The following is an 18,203-nucleotide window of genomic DNA, read 5'->3' as shown; positions in this document are numbered from 1 at the left end:
TGGTGCCTACCTTGTACCAGACATTGGTTATTATTATTCCAATATGTTACAAAATTTTGACCATTTCCTGAGTCAACCAGAGCCCTACAGATTAAAAAAACAAAAAGTAATCCAAACTCTAAGATCTCATTATTTGTTCCAAGGGGCATGCTCTTTAATTGGTATTAATCCCAATATACTTGGCTCAGGTACTGGCTTCAGGCTTTTTCTGCTCTCAGACAGTGGTCTAATAGAGTGAACACTCCACTGAGAGCCAAGAGGTGTGGCTTATTGTCTGAACTTGGCCACCAATCCCCTAATTGACCTTGACAAATGTTTTCTCCATATCTGATTCTCAAGTTTCTCTATCCTTGCAGACCAAGGATTCAGTGAATTATAAAGGCCCAGTAGTCATTTCGAAGGACATCTTTCCTAAAGGTCCCTGGAGAAGTGGAGAATTCTACCCACTGGTGGAGGATCTTTTAGGAGGCAAGGGAAGGAATAAGGGCAGGGTCTTTTCCTAAGACAAAAAAACCACATACAAGATTACAATTCCTTTTAAAAGTATCCTTTCTAACATGATAGACCAATCAGTCAGCCACACTCTAGGGGACCCTACTGAGTACAAGGTACCATTTTGTACAGAGGAATAGAAGACAGCATTCTAGAAGGCAACACTGAGGTTGAAAAGCAGGCTCTGAAAAGGTAACAAGCATAGCAATACAGTAAATATAATTAATTGATTACAGGGAAATTTTATATGAGGTTGCCCTGCCCCCTCAGCACCTGCTCTAGGCACTTTGCATATATTAACTTTTCCATTCTCCCAGCAACCTTAGTGAGATAGTTCCTATTATTATCTTTATTTTCTTGATGAGCAAACCATGGCATATAAAGCTTAGTCAACTTGTACAGGGTTCCATAGATAGTAGGTGTTGGAGCTAATTCCAAATCCAGGTAGTCTAGCTCTAGGTTAGTTCATTTTGCTCACCACTAAGGCTTAAAAGGATAAGCGGGGCCAAGTGAGGACAGAAGAGACGTGAAGTGAGCAAGAGAGAGCTCTAACGATGGCAGGAGAGAGCGTGCGTGTAACTTAATATAACTGCAAGCCCAAGTGTTCAGACCTTCACAAGTCAAGAGGAAGTGAAATGAATCACCACCCAATGTCAGTACCCTATCATCCTGAGCCAATTAGGAATGTTCTTTCCATAGTTCTGTTCTCCTTTGTGTTTCCAAAGTAACAATGCCCTCCATTCTGAAACCCAGTATTTTATATTCGATTGACATCGGCTTCCCAAATATTATAAGGCTCCTTCTTGTGACGGTGCTGACACTGGAGTTCAGACATGAAAATAATAGAATTTATTATTCAATTCTAGCACAAATAAGATAATAGCATTGGGAACCTATGAATTGTATTCATGCCCACATCTGACAGATCAGAAAAAGGAAGTTCAAAGAAGCTGGCTTCACTCACAGTGAGCCACTGACAGAGTGGACCATCTGGAGCCAGAGGAAGTCTTTCCAGCCTGCCAGCCGAGGCAAGTGAAAAACCTAAAGCCATGTGCAACTTTAGGCTGGACCAGTGATGACTAGGTGACATTTTTAAGGTCATCACTGAGAAGCTTTCAGGAAAGGAAAGGAGACAGACTCAGGCTTGAGGTCTACAGGAAAGACCTCTTCACAGTAAAAATGGACCCTACATGGAAAGGAACCTTTGCAAAGGAATGAGTTCTCAGGCACTAGGAGTGTCCAAGGCAAGGGTGTTTAGAACCCCCTAGAATGGTCTGCCCCAACCCAGCGGGAAGAAACCCACTTGCCCCAACAAAGCAGAGAGGGTCATCTGATGATAATGAGCAGGCATTTGAATAGACCTCAAGAATGTCATGGAAAGGATTCCTGCTGGCCACGATCCATTACAACTCCAAGGTGTTGTGATGATGGTCGGGATGATGAAGATGCAGAAAATGAGGAAGACAGGGATTAGACACACTAAAAATTATCATTGTTGTTTTAAAAATCTCATGACCAAGTCTCTGTAACCTAGCTGGTTTGAAATTCATCAGTCAGCCGACAAAGAATAATTAGAGCTTGTACGATTCGTTGTTAGAAGAAATTCAGACATGTATCTTTCCTTGACTTAACTGCTTTGTGGCTAACTTGCTGATTTCCAAGCTGGTGTGCATATGCCTCTCTCTGATTGTGCCCCGTCCTTAGGTAGCGCTCTTGGTAATACAGATTTTCCGTAGTTTTATCGGGAGTGAGGGTGGCTTATCGTGAGGGCTTCGGGGGAGTATTCCAGTTTCCCCTCCAGATACCAAGCAGGTTATTGGCAAGCAGACAGAGGACTCAGTACTGGGGAACAGAAAAAGCGTTGCCCTGAAGAAGCAATGAAGGTGCATTCTCCAAGCAACTTTGTGCTTCCCCCGTGGAGCTCGCTGGCCACAGGACATTGCCATTCCCCACATCTTAGCCAGGACACTGAGCAGTCTGTTCAGTCTAAAACCCAGACCACACCAAGAAGTAGGCAAGAAAATAAAAATCATGTAACTGTTGATCATGACTACCACCCCAACAAGTTGGACTGATTTTATTATTTCATTGACCTGACCAAAACCTTCTCGGTACTGGGGATGAGCCTACAGTGTTGCCAGAGGTCCATTTACTTGTTTCCTTTATAAAGTAACTCTGAATTTCAAGCCAGGGATTACAAAGTTCCAAAGCCAGGCTTAGCTTTCTGTTCCCCCGCCCTAAAAATGATCCGTATGCTGTGTGATCTATGGCAAGTTGCTTGACCTCTCTGGCATTGAGGGAAAATGAGGAGCTTGACTGAGGCTAATTTTAAGGTCTTCTTCAGTTTTAGAAACATTTTCTTCCTTCTGAAGGAATTGGATTCTTCTTCATTTAGTGACTCCAAGATGGTTTCAGGAAACTAGACAGGACTAAGGCAAGTGCATATTCAGTGTTGACCTTCCAGAAGCTTTTAAGGCTGGACAGTGAAATCACTGAGCCCTCTGGATAATTAAAATTAAGTTAGCACCATTATGCAGGGATGCCTGGAGCAGACAAGAGAAGGGCATGGAATACACTGGGCGATCATTTGCGTTTCTCTGTGTGAAATGAAAAGGCTTTGCACTCGCTGGAGTTCCCTTAGGCTGCTCTCTCCTCTAAGATTCTGTGATCTTACTTTTTAATAGTTTTCATGAAAGAGGAGGCAGGAAGACTCGGGCGAAACCTTTTCCTGTGTCCCCCACCTAACAAGAAATAGAGAAAGACCCTTTAATGACTTAAGTTTACTCATGAAGGAAGTCCATGTGAATTTGATTTGTGACATATATGGCTGTGTGCTCTTCTGTTTTGTTCAAGTGATGCTAGTTCAGAGGGAGGAGAGCTGGAGAATCTTGCCCAGAATCCCCTCCCATTCCTTTTTGCTGGGAAGGGATTTGGATTCACTCCTGGGCTCTCACTGGAAGGGTGGAGGGAGGGATGGAGATAATGCTCTGTGAAGAGTTAATTAAGATATGGATTCCTCCTTTAAAAAAAATGTTTTAATATTTTTTTTTCTTGCCGTTTGCCCTTAACTCCAAACACCAGAAAAACTTAACTCTTCCGGAAGTCCAGTTTTGCTCTGAAGTAATTTATTCTCCTTCTTTTTTTTTAATTACAGTATTCTCAAATGAGGGATGAAGTATTCAAGTCAAACTTGGTCTGTGCATTTATTGTTCTTCTATTTATCACGGCGATACAAAGTTTGCTTCCTTCTTCAAGGTAAATACGAGAGGACTAAGTTCTCAGGTGAAATGTCTTTGTGAGTTGATGGTCCCTCACCTGGAGCCAGCCAGCTGACCTTTCCAAGGGATCGGAATTTAAAATAACGGGATCCAGGATCCACACCAAAATGTTTGACAATATCAGTGTCTATCCTGGTTGTCTTACTCGGCATCATCTCACTGCTCTGCAATGAGTCTTTCTCACGATCTTAATAAAAACAACAACCAAAATCAAAATAGGCCCCAGTCTTATTTGCTACTGCACCCGTGAATGCAGCATGTAAGTATTAGAGCCTCTACCACCATGGTCTTGTGCCTCTGTTAATCACTTCTTTGTTGTTCATAGATACAGCACCAAAGCTTCCTGGGCCAGCAAAACTGGCCCTTTAATAGTACCACAAACACCTATATGTGGCCAGTCACTGTTCCAAATACTTTCCATGCAACAACCCATCAAATCCTCATGGCAACCCTATGAGGTATGTACTACTCTTGTCCCCATTTTAAAGAGGAGAGTACTGAGGCTCAGAGTCATGGAATAATTTGTACCAGGTTTCACCACTGAAAAAGTTACAGCCTGCATTCAGACCCAGGAAGTCTCCCTCCAGAGTCTGGGCTCTTGACATTCTATCAGACACGGACGTATATTGTACAGGTCGTCGGTGCCAGAGCCAGCATTTGAACTTAGTTCTGAGTTAGTCGAGAGGCCATGCTTTGTGCTCTTCCTGTACTTTAAGGAAGCCCCCACATCCTTGCTCAGGTAAAGTCCCTTCTCCTTAAACTTACTGTGAATTTTCCCCTTTAATGGGATCGACATATATCTGTGAAATGTCTTGTACAAGCTAGCAATATGCCAGCCCTCGACTATGGTATAATGTTGTTGTAAGAGGAGGTCTGCATCCTCTAAGATGTAATTTATTGGGAGAGAGAGACATCAGTGCTGACTTCCAGTTAATGAGCACTTATTACATGGAAAGCACTAAATCCTTGGCATGCATTGTCTCAGCAAAGCCCTCAAAGGCAACCAGTAAGTGAGAGAGCACTCTGATTCCCGTTTTGTGATGGCTGAGTTGGGAATTGAACCCAGAGACAGAGTCTGTGCTTTTGACTACCTACCTACTCTGTACCAAAATCAGTAATTCGTTCTGACCAGATGGCTGAAGGAAGAGTTTGCAGAAAAGGTAATATTTTGAGCTGAGCAGGATGAGATAGAAAGAGTAAGTGGAAGGGCATTCCACGTTTAAAAAAACAGCACTGGCAAAAGCACAGGGGTGTGCAAGACGTTGTGTTTGTAGTGTAGTGGATACGTGGGAGAGTCTAGAGTAAAGGGTTTGTGTGAGGACGTGGTGGGCGCAGTAGCCGAAGAAGGAATGAGCTAGTGCAGGTTCAGTGTCTATAGTGATAAAAGGTATTCAAGCTAAGTAACATTCCGAGAATGGCCATGCCTGACCTTCTCTGGATTAGCAGAGATACTAGGAGAAAGAGAAAGGGGACTCCAGGGAGTTGGTGGCAGAAGGTGGTGTATTTTGGAACAGCTAGATAGCAAAACCAAACACTTCGTGGACTGTATTTACAACAAAAACAGGTGAGATGATAGCCCCATAAGTTCCCAAATGGAAGTAGGTGGTGACAGTTTCCCAATAGCCCCAGGATTGGTGTGACATCAGCATCTGTGTAGGAGGAATCAGAAATAAGCAAGTAGGCATCTGTCATGTCTGGAAACAAAAGAATCCCAGTACAGCCAATAGATACTCACTGGGAAGTACCACCGGGTAAACTGAGGAAGCCGCCGGAAGCAGGAGGGGTTTGCCCAGTCTGGCACCCAGTGAGTGCAAAGGCCCACAGTAAGTTCAGAAGAGCAGGAACTGTCACACACCTGGAACCCACCAGACCAACCACCCTGTCTCCTTCCCAAGAGAGCGCCTTGGAAGGATCTGTGTGCGGGGAATCCAGAGAACTCACAATAAAGGCTATAGAAAAGAAGAAAAGCCAGGGTCATTGTAAAAGTGGAAAGAGAATGTAGCCATCACGCTTTTGAACACCACATGAAAGCAACTAAAGAGAGTGTTCTGTAGAGTTAAAAAATAAACTCTCCTAAACCACACCTATTTCTGGAAGTTCAGCAATGTTAATTTGACACAGAAGTGAGCAACAAATCATCTTGGTGGCAATCCCATACCAAGCTATTATCAGAAGAAAGAGGGAAAAAAGTAGATCGGTATCCTTACAGTTGATGAAAACATTCCAAAAATACAGGCCCACAATGTATATCAAATCTACAACCCACTACCTCAGAAGAATTGAAGCATTTCATGTGGTTCAGGACATGAATTAACAACCTAAACCAGAAGTAGAAAAACTTAGAAATTCAATAAGATAGCTCAGGAAGGAAATAAAAATGAAAAGAAAGATACATTTCGGAAATGAAGACCTAAGAAGAGGGAACATAGAGCACATAAAGACACCAAATAGTGCCTTAAGAGGAACAGGAGGTAAAAAGGAAGAATTTTTTTAATAAAAAAGAAGAGTAAAAGGCAGAGCACCCTCCCCTACACTTTCCCACCACAATGACAAGAATCCAGAAAATTAATGGTGGACTATAGCTGAAAAAACTGCAAGACACAGACTCTTTCTGAGGAGGAGTTCTCAGGGGAGCCCAGTTCAAGAGGGGAGACAAAACAAGGACACAAATTTGAAGCCACTGGTAGATATATAGCTACTGAAAACACTAAATGTAGCCCAACTCCAAGGGACATTTACTTAAATCCTCACCGTAAAGATCAATTCACTTCGGTTTCTCGAACCTGATACAATGTGACCAGTTTTCAACAAAAAAATTACAAGGTATGCCAAAAGGAAAGAAGAGACAGAGCAATCATTAGAATCAGACTCAGGGATGACAAAGATGCTGAAATTATCAGAAAGAGAATTTAAAATAACTATTTTTAAGGTATTAAGTGTTCTTCACAGATTTGGACGTAATGCTTGCACAGAGGCCATGCTAATCTTCTCTGTATTGTTCCAATTTTAGTATATGTGCTACTGAAGCAAGTACAATATATTAAGTGTTCTAATGGAAAAATTAGACACCATGCAAGAACAGATGGGCAGTATAAGTAGAGAGAAACTCTAAGAAAGAATCAAACAGAAATGCTAGAAATAAAAAGACTGCAACAGAAATAATGAATGGGCTCATCAGTAGACCCAACAAGGCCAAGGAGAGAACCAGGGAGCTTGAATATAGGTCAACAAACTCTCAAACTAAATACAAAGGAAAAAATAAGTGGAAAAAAAAACAGGTCAAAGTATTTAAGAACCCACTTTAAACATAGAAAATCAAATATGTTAAAAGTAAAGGGATGGAGAAAGATAGACTATGCTAATATTAATCAAAAGAAAGCTGTAGTAACTATACTAATTTCAGTTAGAGTAGACTCAGAACAAGGAAAATTATCAGAGGTGAAGAGGACATTATATCATGATAAAAAAAAAACACTTCTCAAAGAAGACATAACAATATGTATGTTATGTCTTGTATCTACCTATGAAGAGAGTGCCAAAATACATGAAGATTAAATAACACATGGGCCAAAAAGAAATCTCAAGAGAAATTTCAAAATATTTTCACCTAAGTGAAAATGAAAATACCATTTGTCAAAATTTGTAAGATGCAATGAAAGCAGTACTTAGAGGGAAATTTACAGTAATCAATGCATATATGACAAGAGAAAGATCTAAGATCAATAATCTAAGTTCTAAATCTAAGTTCTACCTTGGGAAACCAGAGAAAGAAAAGGAATTTAAACCTAAAACAAGTAGAAAATAAGAAATCATATAAATTAGGTCAGAAATCAATGAATTTGGAAACAGGAAAATAATAGAAAAATCAACAAAACTGAAATCTGGTTCTTTGAAAATATTAGTAAAATCAATAACCCCCGGTCAAGTAAACAGAAGAGAGAGGCAGAGAAAGTGACATGCACACAAATTACCAATATCATAAGTGGAAGAAAGTTTTCACTACTGATCCCACGGGCATTAAAATGATAATAAAAGAATATATGCCCATAAATTTGGTGACTGAGATGAAATAGACCAATTTGTTGAATGAGACACAAACTACCGAGATCCACACAAGAAGAAAAGGTTAACCTGAATAGCCCTATATCGATTAAAGAAACAGAGTCAGTGATTTTAAAACTGACTAAAAAAAATAAAACACCAGACCTAAATGGTTTCACTGGTGAATTCTATCAAAGATTTAAAGAAAAAATCATACCAATTCTACACAATCTCTTCTAAAAATTAGAGGTAGAAGGAACAGTTCCTAAGTTATTTTATGAGGTCAGCATTATCCTAATACCAAAATCCAGTAAAGACTTTGAAATAAAGGAGAACTACAGACCAATATCTTTCATCAACAGAGACACAAAAATTCTCAACAAAATGTTAGCAAATCAAACCCAACAATGTATGAAAATAATTATACACCATAACCAAATAGCATATATTCCAGATAGGCAAGACTTATTCAGCAGTTGAAAATCAGTGTAATCCACCCTATCAACAAGCTAAAGAAGAAAAATCTTACGATCACATCAGTTGACACAGAAAAAGCATTTGACAAAATCCAATGCCCATTAAAGCAAAAACTCTCAGAAAACTAGGAATAGAAGGGAACTTCCTTAACTTGATAAAACACAATCTACAAAGAACCTAGAGCTAGCATCATTCTTTGTGGTGATAGACAGGAACCTTTCCCCCTAATATCAGAAACAAGACAAGAATGTGCTTTCTCACTATAACGACTTAATATCATATTACACATTCTTGCTAGTAAAATAGAACATCAAAAAGGAATGAAAGTTATACATATGGGAAAGGAAGAAATAAAACTAGGTGTATCTGCAAATGGCCTATGTAAAAAATCCAAAAAAAAAAAAAGCCACCAAAAAACCCTCCGAACACTAATGAGCAAGTATAGCAAGCTCACAGCATACAAAGTCAATATACAAAAGTCAATTGCTTTCCCATGTACCACCAATTAAAAATTAGCATTTAAAGTTAAAGAAACTTTTTAAATCACCAAAAATTAAATACTTAGGTGTAGATCTAACAACATATGTATAAGATCTGTATACATAAAACTAAAAAACACCAATGAAATAAGTCAAAAAATATGTAAATAAATTCTATGTTCATGGATTGAAAGACCTGATATTACTAAGATGTCAGTTCTTCCCAACTTGATCTATAGATTCAATTCAGTATCACTCAAAATCCCAGCAAGCTAGTTTGTAGATATCAACAAACTGATGCTGAAGTTTATATGAGAACACAAAAGCTGTAGCATAAACAATAAAATACCAAAAAAAACCCCCACCAAAACTAGAGTATTCACACTACTTAATTTTAAGACAATATAAAGCTATAGTAATCAAGAGAGTGTGATATTGAAGAAAGAATAGGCACATATTTCAAAAGAAGAGTGAGCCCAGAAATAGACTCACACTAATATATATATATATATAATAATCAACAGGTTTGTGACAAGGTGCAAAGTCACTTCAATGGAGAAAGGATATTTTTTTCAACAAATGGTACTAGAAAAATTGGATGTCCATATGAAAACAAAAAAGAACCTATACACAAACCTTACACCTTTCACAAAAATAACTGGAAATAGTTCATATACTTAAATGCGAAATTATAAAATTCCGAGAAAAGAACATAGGAGAAATTTGTGATCTTACATTTGGTTGTGAGGTTTTAGATCTAATGCCAAAATCATGATCCATGAAAGAAAAAATTGACAAGTTGGACTTTATTAAAATTAAATTTTCTGCTGTGTGGAAAACACTGTTCAGAGAATGAAAACTCAAGCCACAGATTAGAAGAAAACATTTGTAACTCACATATCTGGTAAAGGACTTGCATCCAAGATACACAGAGAACTCTCAAAACTCAACAATAATAAAACAAACAACCCAATTTTTATAATAGGCAAAAGATCTGAACAGACACTTCACCAAAGAAGATACGCAAATATCAGAAGAGCATATAAGGGGCGCCTGGGTGGCTCAGTCATTAAGCGTCTGCCTTCGACTCAGGTCATGATCCCAGGATTCTGGGGTCAAGCCCTGCATGGGGCTCCCTGCTCAGTGGGAAGTCTGCTTCTCTCTCTCCCACTACCCCGCTTGTGTTCCCTCTCTCGCTGTGTCTCTTTCTGTCAAATAAATAAATAATCTTTTAAAAAAAGAGCATATGAGAAGACGCTCAATATCATTTTCCATTAGAGAAATGCAAATTAAAATAATGACACTATACCGCCACATACCTATTAACAATGATAAGGACCAGAAAATAAGGAAGTATTAAAATGCACAAACCACACACACACACACACACACACACACATACACACACACACACACACAATGATGGGAGAATGTCAAGGGACACGGGAGTCAACTGAAAGAGCTCTCAGGAGCCAAAGATGGAACAACTTGAATAAGAAAATAAATAGAATTGGGCTAAAACCTAAAATATAAAATAAATATCTATTGGTTGGTACGGATAGAAATAAATGATTGAATGAATAAATTAAGAATAGATAAATCTCCCATTCAGAAAAATCCCAAATAATTTATGTAGATACTCTGTCCTCAATGGTAGAATTTAACTCCCTGCTCCCGTAGGGGGCATGTGGCTATGCTGAACGTAACTTCCTTCTGAAAAGTACAGTATGGGTGGACGGAAAGCCTGGAGAAACATGACAAATGCTCTCAGTCAGCTGATGAAGACTAATATCAACAGTGATAAGTCATGTTGAATGAGAATGGCACGTAACCTCTGTGGTCTTCCTCTCAAAACCCCATAACCTAATCATAGGGGGGAGAAAAGGACAAATTCCAATTGAAAAACATTCTACAATATACCTGGTCAGTACTCCTCACAACTGTCAGGTCATTTAAAGCAAAGGAAGTCTAAGAAACTGTCACAGTGAGTAGAGCCTAAGGAGATATGACAACTAAAATTGAAGGTGGTATCCTGGATTGGAGATAGGAATGTGGAAAATCCAATCAAGAATGTCCAACCCAGTATCTATGAGCCTAACATGGGGCCAGACTGTGCTGTTGAAATAATAATCCAGTTTTTGTTTAAAAAAAATTTTGGAGATATGTATGATTCCAGGGCCAGGACAGGAGATATACAAGACAATATACAGGACAAGAACATCTTGTTCTATTAGAAAATAAGGAAGCCATCAAGTTTATTCGCCATGTCTAAAGGACTCGGAAGCCACACTGAGGAAGTTCTCATTGTTCCAAAATGGAATAACTTGAGCTTCAGTATGGATAATTGTTAAAACATTCAATGAAAACCCAGCAAATATTTTTAACTTTGTGGGTTTATAATGACATTTTTAGAAGTTGGATGGATGATAGAGAACTGATTGGTTATCTTGGAAAAAACGAAAGAAAGAAAAGAAAAGAAAGAAAAAGAAAGAAAGAAAGAAAGGAAAAGAAAAAGAGAGAGAGAGAAAGAAAGATGTTTTCTGTCTTTCCGGCATGTAGTGTACTACGAACTCACCAAATAGTAGGTGAGTGAAACATCATAAAATTATTCATGCTAATAGTTTTTAAAGAAATTTTAGAATTAAAATACTGCAATTTTCCAACATCCCAATGAATTAATGGATCTAAGAATTGAGCATCAGAGGACGTTATTAACACAAAAGGAGGGAGAGCCTTATCTCCTGATGGGAGAAGAACATAACATGTTTATAGTCTTACCGAAAGGATTAAACCTAAGTCTGATCAGACCTTTGAATCCAGCTTCCAATTTGCAGGAATCGTGGAGGATAAAGGATGCTGAATGAGTCTGCAAAAGTAAAATCCAGGCAGTGGGAAATGCTATAGGTCAAGGGCACATATTCTTCAATAAAGACATTGTGAAGAAAATAAAGGGATAAAGAGAGAACCTGCAGATTTTTTGGAAGACTTGATAAAACAATTTAATTTAAAAATGGGCACAACTAAACTGTACTGTCTAAATATAGATGATAAAACTATAAAGGAAAGGGGAGTGATTGATTGAGGGTAGGAGAGAGGGTTATAACGGAGCCTGGGGATGGGCTTTCGGACTGCCCGACAGAGTTCTGTTTTGTGAACTCAGTGGTCATTACAAAGGCAGACATGTTATAATAGCTAATTAAGCTAGACTCTGGTGTGGTTTTCTGTGTTTTTGCTTCATCTTACAATTTAGTCTTTAGTGAGAGAGAGAGGGAGAGAACGAAAGACTGTGTACCTCTGCTCAATTGAATGCCTATTATGAGCCAGACCTGTGTGAGATGCTGGGAATCTATCAGTGAACAAAAAAGACAAAAAAGTGCTCTCCTGGATCTTATAATCTAGTGGAAGGAGTCAAAGAAATAAGCAAGATATGTGCATATGTCTATATGCTCTATAGAGGTACATGTGTAGATACACTTTTGCCCTGCGTATGGATGACATATATACTATGTATGCAGATCTGTATTTGCTATTGCAGTGAATGAATGAATCAGGAAAGGTACCAGGGAGTGCCATAAGAGGATGGGCATCCTGCCTCCCTAAGAACCATGTGCGGCCTCGAGTCTCAGGGATGGCCTCAGGGTGGTGAGCTGTGAGTGATGGCATGGTCTTGTCAGATTCACCCAAACTTCCTGGACTCCCCTCTTGATTCCTGCCAGTGGGGAGTTGGGGGCCAAGAAGGGCCCTATCTGGGGGATGCTCCCTCCTGACTCCTGGATTCCCAACAAACATCCTTTATGTGCCTGTTTGTGCTGGACACCATGCTGGACACTGCAGGTACACAGTCCTGGTCCCTCCCATCAGAAAGCTCACAGTGTAACGGGGGGGAAGGCAATTAGCCGAGCAGCTAGAATACGGGACAAAGACTCTTACGATAGGGCAAGTGTAAGGTGGAGGGTGTGTAGGAGTGAGGTGAGGAAAACAGATCCAGGCAGTCGTCCCAGAGGAGGTGACACTGACATCTCAACCCCCTCCTGAAGGACTTGCCAGGTCACGGGAGACCACTGAGATGGAGGGGGCAGGGAGACTGGAAAGTGAGTGTCTGGAGGTGAGGGGTTTGTAAGCCTTGCTGAGGAACGGTGACGGGTTGGCAGAGAAGATATTATTGAAGCTTTTCATCGAGGCAGTGATGAGGTCGAATTTGTGTCTAGAAGGATCACACTAACATGGAAAATGGAAAGGTGGCGTGGCCTATAGTTGGGGTGACCAGTAGAAGGCAGGTGCAAAACTCTGGGGTGAGAAATGGTAGGGACAAGGTAGTGGTGGTGGCCATGGAGGTGGGCGGGACCAGAGAGGAAAACTTTGCTAGATAGTTAAGGCAGAGACGGCCTGGGTTGTGGGGAATGGGAGACCGAGAGGAGCCCAGGGCGGACCTGAGGGTCTGAAGTAGCACTGGGACAGAAAGGGTCACTGTGCCAAGAGGAAGGGAGCATGGCACTTCTCGTGGCCCGGGCAGGCTCCCTTCCCAACGGCCTTGACCACGGAGGTGAGCCAGCCCTGCTGCCCGATTCCTGGCTTCAGGGGAAGAGACCTGGTTCCTTGAACAGCAGCTGGTGGGCAGTAGTCTCTAACTCTGGGGTGCAAGCTGAAATACCAGCCAACACCCTGAGCTCACTTGCACAGCTGAAGAGAAAAAACTGACAATGAAGAAAACATCCCAAGCCGATCTCTGACCAGACAGGCCACATGTTGTGGGGACTGAGGGGCCCCTTTGCCCCAGACACAGCACAAGCTTTCGTCAATGTGTGCTTGTTTCCTCTCCAACTCATTTTGTGTCTGATTGATTTTTTGTGACTAAACAGATGGCAGGTGCCTTTCACTGACATTTCTTCCATCACGGAATTTTTAGCAGGGGAGGCAGGCTCTCCTCATATGACCACAGCTGACTCCCAGCCCCCAAAGCAAAGTGTAATGGACCCTGGCACGCATAGTGCTTGCTCCGCTCTTCGCCCTAATTTCCTCATGCACGCAGATGTTCCTCTCCCAGAGGGGTAAACTGAGGAAAGAACAGATAATAGCTCTTGTGATTATAGAACAGAGTAGCTCAGTCTGCAAGCATGGTGATGAGGGGGTAGAGGACAGACAGCGAGGAAGGTGGGGAAGTGGGAACGAAAGAAGGCAAAAGAGAAAACACGCAAGAAAAGAGGGAGGCTAGGAAAAAAAAGAAAGAAAGAGGCCCTGGGTCTTACTACTTTCTGTGCATCTCACTAGCTGTATGTACATATTTGACCTCTCCGGAGCTTCAATTTTCTCACCTGTAAAATGGGAATAACAATGCCCATTTCCCAAGGTTGCTGTGAGAATTAAAAGAACCATGTCCATTTTGATAAATTCTGGTTCCCTTCCCTTTCCTGAGCCATAGTGTTTTCATCTGTTGAAGTGGCTAAGAATACCTACCTCTCAGGGTTGCTGTGAGGCTCAGATGTACTATTGTACTCATAGGCTCTTTGCAGATTCTGAAAGGTGGTATAAATGTCATCTTTGGGTATGATCCGACTTTCTGTTTCCTACTGCACTCCAAGCTGCTAGAGGCTGTTCACTCCTCCCCATTGATCCCCGCCTCCCCAGCAAACACCCAGTCGTGATACCAACCCAGACTCTGTTTTTAAAGACAGACTATGGGGAGCAATTAGAACGTAATGTCTAGAAATGATTTGGAGAGAGCTGTTTGCAAATCCCTTATCATTTCTTTCAGATTGATTTCAGAAATGAGAGGTTTCCTTTCCTCTTATGGACACCAACAATGCAAAGCAAATTCAGAACCCCTGGATGCCTAAGTAGCTCTATAATTAGATTAAAAAACTACAATTGGTTGCTACAATGTTTATGTGTGCAGATGATAGCTGAAGAGCTGCTGCAGAGATTCTTAGAGGAATTTTATAGGCAGCGCCAGCGCCTCACATCTTATAATTAATACTCTTCTCATCGATTTTTGAAATGCCCTTGGTTTTCTGGATTTCACTGTGAATAGAGGAGAACTAATGTTTCTTTGAGTCCGTCTTACGTGCTAAGCATACTGCTTTATTACTTTAACCTCAGAGCCTCCTTAAAAAGTGGGCTTAACAATTCTGGTTTTGCAGACTAAAAACATGATACTCAGAAGAGTTAGTTACCTTGCCCAAGTCTGTGCCACTGGTTAGGTTTTGGAGCTATGGGTTCAGACACCCAGGGTTTTGTTTGCTCTTGCCACTCACGAACCCACATGCCCGCCTTTTACCTCCTGTCTTAGCTCCTTTAGGAGCTGTCACAAAATACTACGGACTGCGGGCTTATAAACGGCTCCCACGGTTCTCACAGTTCTGGAGGCTGGAAGTCCAAGATCAAGACACTGGCACATTCAGGGTCTGGTGAGGGCCCTCTCTGCCTAGTTTGTAGATGTGTCCTCATGGGGAGGACGGGGCCAAGGAGCTCTCGGCGGGCCTCTTTTATGAGGGCACTGGCCCCATTCATGAGGGTTCCACCCTCATGACCTCATCACTTCCAATGCCCCACCTCCAAATACCATCACATCAGGCCTTACGATGCAATATCCAAATTTGGTAAAACACAAGCCCTCAGTCCACAGCGCCTCCCTTTCCTTTGTTTCAGTAAACCCGGAAGGAAGTGCTGATCACTTAAAATGATGTTGGGGCAGAGGTGGGTTCTGTGTGCCAATCCCACACACAGCCCTCCAGCATACCAAAACACCCCACCAAGAGTCGACCCAGAAGCACAATAGCTAAATGGGCAACAAAGCGTCAGTTTTGTAAATTGCCAAGCAAATGCTTGCTTTGCCTGTGCAAAACTTACGGTAAAGGCTGGGATACAGAATGTGGTTGAAGTCAAGAGACCACATGGTGTCCATTCTGAATCTCCTGGCTCTCTACTTATGTCCCCTACTCCACCTTCCCATGCCAGTGTGGGATCTCACTGCTGTGATGTCGAAGAAGACCAGTGTGAGGCACACCCTCCCGGCGCCAAAGGAACAAAGAAGATCTGGGCAGTTGCCTGTTGGTGCTTCCTGGGGACACCTGAGCTTTGTTGCTCAGGAGGAGATGGCCAGTCTTCTTCTTACAGAGAAGGCCCTGGTTCTGGCTTCCCAACCATCTTAGTGGATCTACAAGGAGGGGAGGGCCAGCAGCAGAACTTCACATAAACCTTGAACTTTAACACTGGCCCTACCTTCCGGGAAGAACCAGGTCCCCTGAACATCCCGGATAGGCTCTGATCAGGCCAATGGCAGACTCCTCCCAGAGGTATGGGGGCAGGTAGAGGGGCCGGAGGGTGGCTGGTGAGGGGAGGAACAGCATCTTCTTTCCCCACAAAAAGTATAAGTCAGTGAGTGTTTATTGAGTGTTGTCTGTGTGCTCAGCTCTATAGCAGGTGTCATGGAAGAATCCAGAGAAAAACAGCTTTGAAGGATAAATGAGACATTCCCTCAGGAGAGAGCACAGAAGGGGAAGAAACAGTCCTTAGGTCACATGCCTGAGTGTTGCCCATGGAGGGCGGAGAGGCTAGAGGGGGAGCCCAGAGCAGGCCCCACGGCCCTGCATATCACCATGGAGGTCCGCAGACTATCCAAATGGCAGCAGGGGCCGCAGAAGAGTCTGAGGCTCCTGCTGAGTGACTCTCAACGTCCTCTTTGCCGGCTTTGCTTCTGCCTCACACTTTGAAACAAGGCATTCTTATTCTTGGTGGCTGCCTCGCGGAATTGAGACGCATCAGCCTCGAAATTGGCCCTTTTTGTCTGGGGAACTGTCTGACAAAAGCGATCCTCCTCCATTTGCCTCCCCTGGGTGCCCCAGAATAATGGTGTGCTGTTTAGGAGTGTGTTTCCAGCCTGTTTGGGGGGAAGTTTCCCATCTGCCCAGAGCCCTCTGGGAACCCACTGCTACACAGACCTTCTGTTCTTATCTAAAACTCCTGCAGAGACTTCCTGTCAAGGTGATCTATAAAACCCAAACTGTGCAAGTATTTTTTTAAAAAAAAGGAAAATATAAAACCTTCAACAATAAAAGCTGGGGCTGTGGGGAGAGTGACTTGTCAGCCTTTGTGATGCTTGAGCATGCAGAGGGATTTGCCAGTCTTGGTTACCCACCCACCCCCCTTGCAAATGTCTTCCTCCTGGCTGTCCTGATGCCATGCACTCTTTCTCTCCTGCTCATTTGACTACATTTCCTAAATTCCTTTTGCTGCCTTCTCTCCTTCCAGCCCATCAACTTCCTCTGTAGCTTCATCTGTAGTGCCCTTACCTCTTACCCTCCTTGGGCAAACTCCTCCCTTCTCAGATCTTCAACCGCCACCTGTTCACTCCAGACCCCGAGTTCCACAACTGTCCCTCCAACTGCCTAGCCGTCTGCATGTCTCTAGCTGGGTGACCCACAAGCATCAGAAATCAACTGGCCCCACATCAAATTCATCATCCTTATCCTCTATGGATCAGCTTCTCTTCCTGAATTTACCAGTTCAGATGGTAAAAGCATGAGTGTCATCCTTAATGACGCCACTCTGCCACACACCTCTGCACACATGCAAAAAACACTTACTAGGATTATTGACATGTCTTTCCCCAAACCTCCCAGTTATCCGTGCTGCTACCTTATGTCCCTCCCTTGGCAACTCAGGCCCCAACTATCTAAACCTCTTCTAAACCCTTTCTCTTCTCTTCACTTCATCCGTCATCCTCCACCACGGTTGTCCTTCAGATACACAGATCCAACCCTGTCCTTCCTGATTAAACATCTGGGGTATCTGTGCATCGCCTCCATGCAGAACTTTCTACATCGCATGTATGAGACCCTCTCACTCTCCAGCCCCACAACCCTACCACCTGGATTAGTGGAACTTCTAAACATATACTGGTCACTCTTACTCTCCTGCTCCTTACTTTTTCCTCCCTAAAACCCTCTCTTCAACTTCCAAGGTCTGACCCAAATGTCACTTCTTTTGTGAAGACTCCCTTGGTTCCTTTTCCTGTTTTCTAAATGATGGTTGTTCAAACCCCTTTATAGATCATAGCATATTATCCAATAGTTCATCGTGTATATGTCCATGTTCTCCTCTAGATTATGATCTCCTAGAGGATGGGGAAGATTTGTCCTAGTGTCTACCACTGTATCTGGGAAGAAGATTGTGGAATGAATAAGTAAATGACACCACAGAATCCAAAATAAAAGATGACAGCACACGTGGGAGGTCTGTCCCTCACCAAAATGATTAGAATGGCACAGTGGACTTTAAATCTTAGCTCTAACACTAACCAACTCATCGACCTAGGGGAAATTGCTTTTCTCTGAGCCTTAAATCTTCACCTGAATAAAGAGAGATCAAGAGACTTCATAAGTCTGTATCAGGGAATGGAAATCAGCTATTATATAGAGTGCTTAGCATTTTGTCTAGC

General features: G+C 42.2%; 1 protein-coding gene and 1 non-coding gene across 4 annotated transcripts in view; one reads left to right on the top strand and one right to left on the bottom strand.

Annotated features, from left to right (window-relative positions):
* ADCY8 (adenylate cyclase 8) overlaps positions 1-18,203 on the top strand; it is a 228,624-nt gene that overhangs the window by 158,470 nt on the left and 51,951 nt on the right. For all 3 annotated transcript variants that reach the window (XM_027615225.2, XM_027615216.2, XM_027615207.2), the window contains one exon: positions 3,647-3,747. In XM_027615225.2, the coding sequence (XP_027471026.1) occupies positions 3,647-3,747 (101 nt within the window). The remainder of the gene's footprint in view (positions 1-3,646; positions 3,748-18,203) is intronic.
* On the bottom strand, positions 6,698-6,804 carry LOC113917308. The gene has a single exon (XR_003518198.1). It is a non-coding gene; the product is annotated as a U6 spliceosomal RNA (small nuclear RNA).

Source organism: Zalophus californianus, chromosome 4 (assembly GCF_009762305.2).
Source record: "Zalophus californianus isolate mZalCal1 chromosome 4, mZalCal1.pri.v2, whole genome shotgun sequence".
In the NCBI taxonomy this organism is placed as follows: Eukaryota; Metazoa; Chordata; class Mammalia; order Carnivora; family Otariidae; genus Zalophus; species Zalophus californianus.
This window is presented reverse-complemented; position numbering and strand designations above follow the sequence as displayed.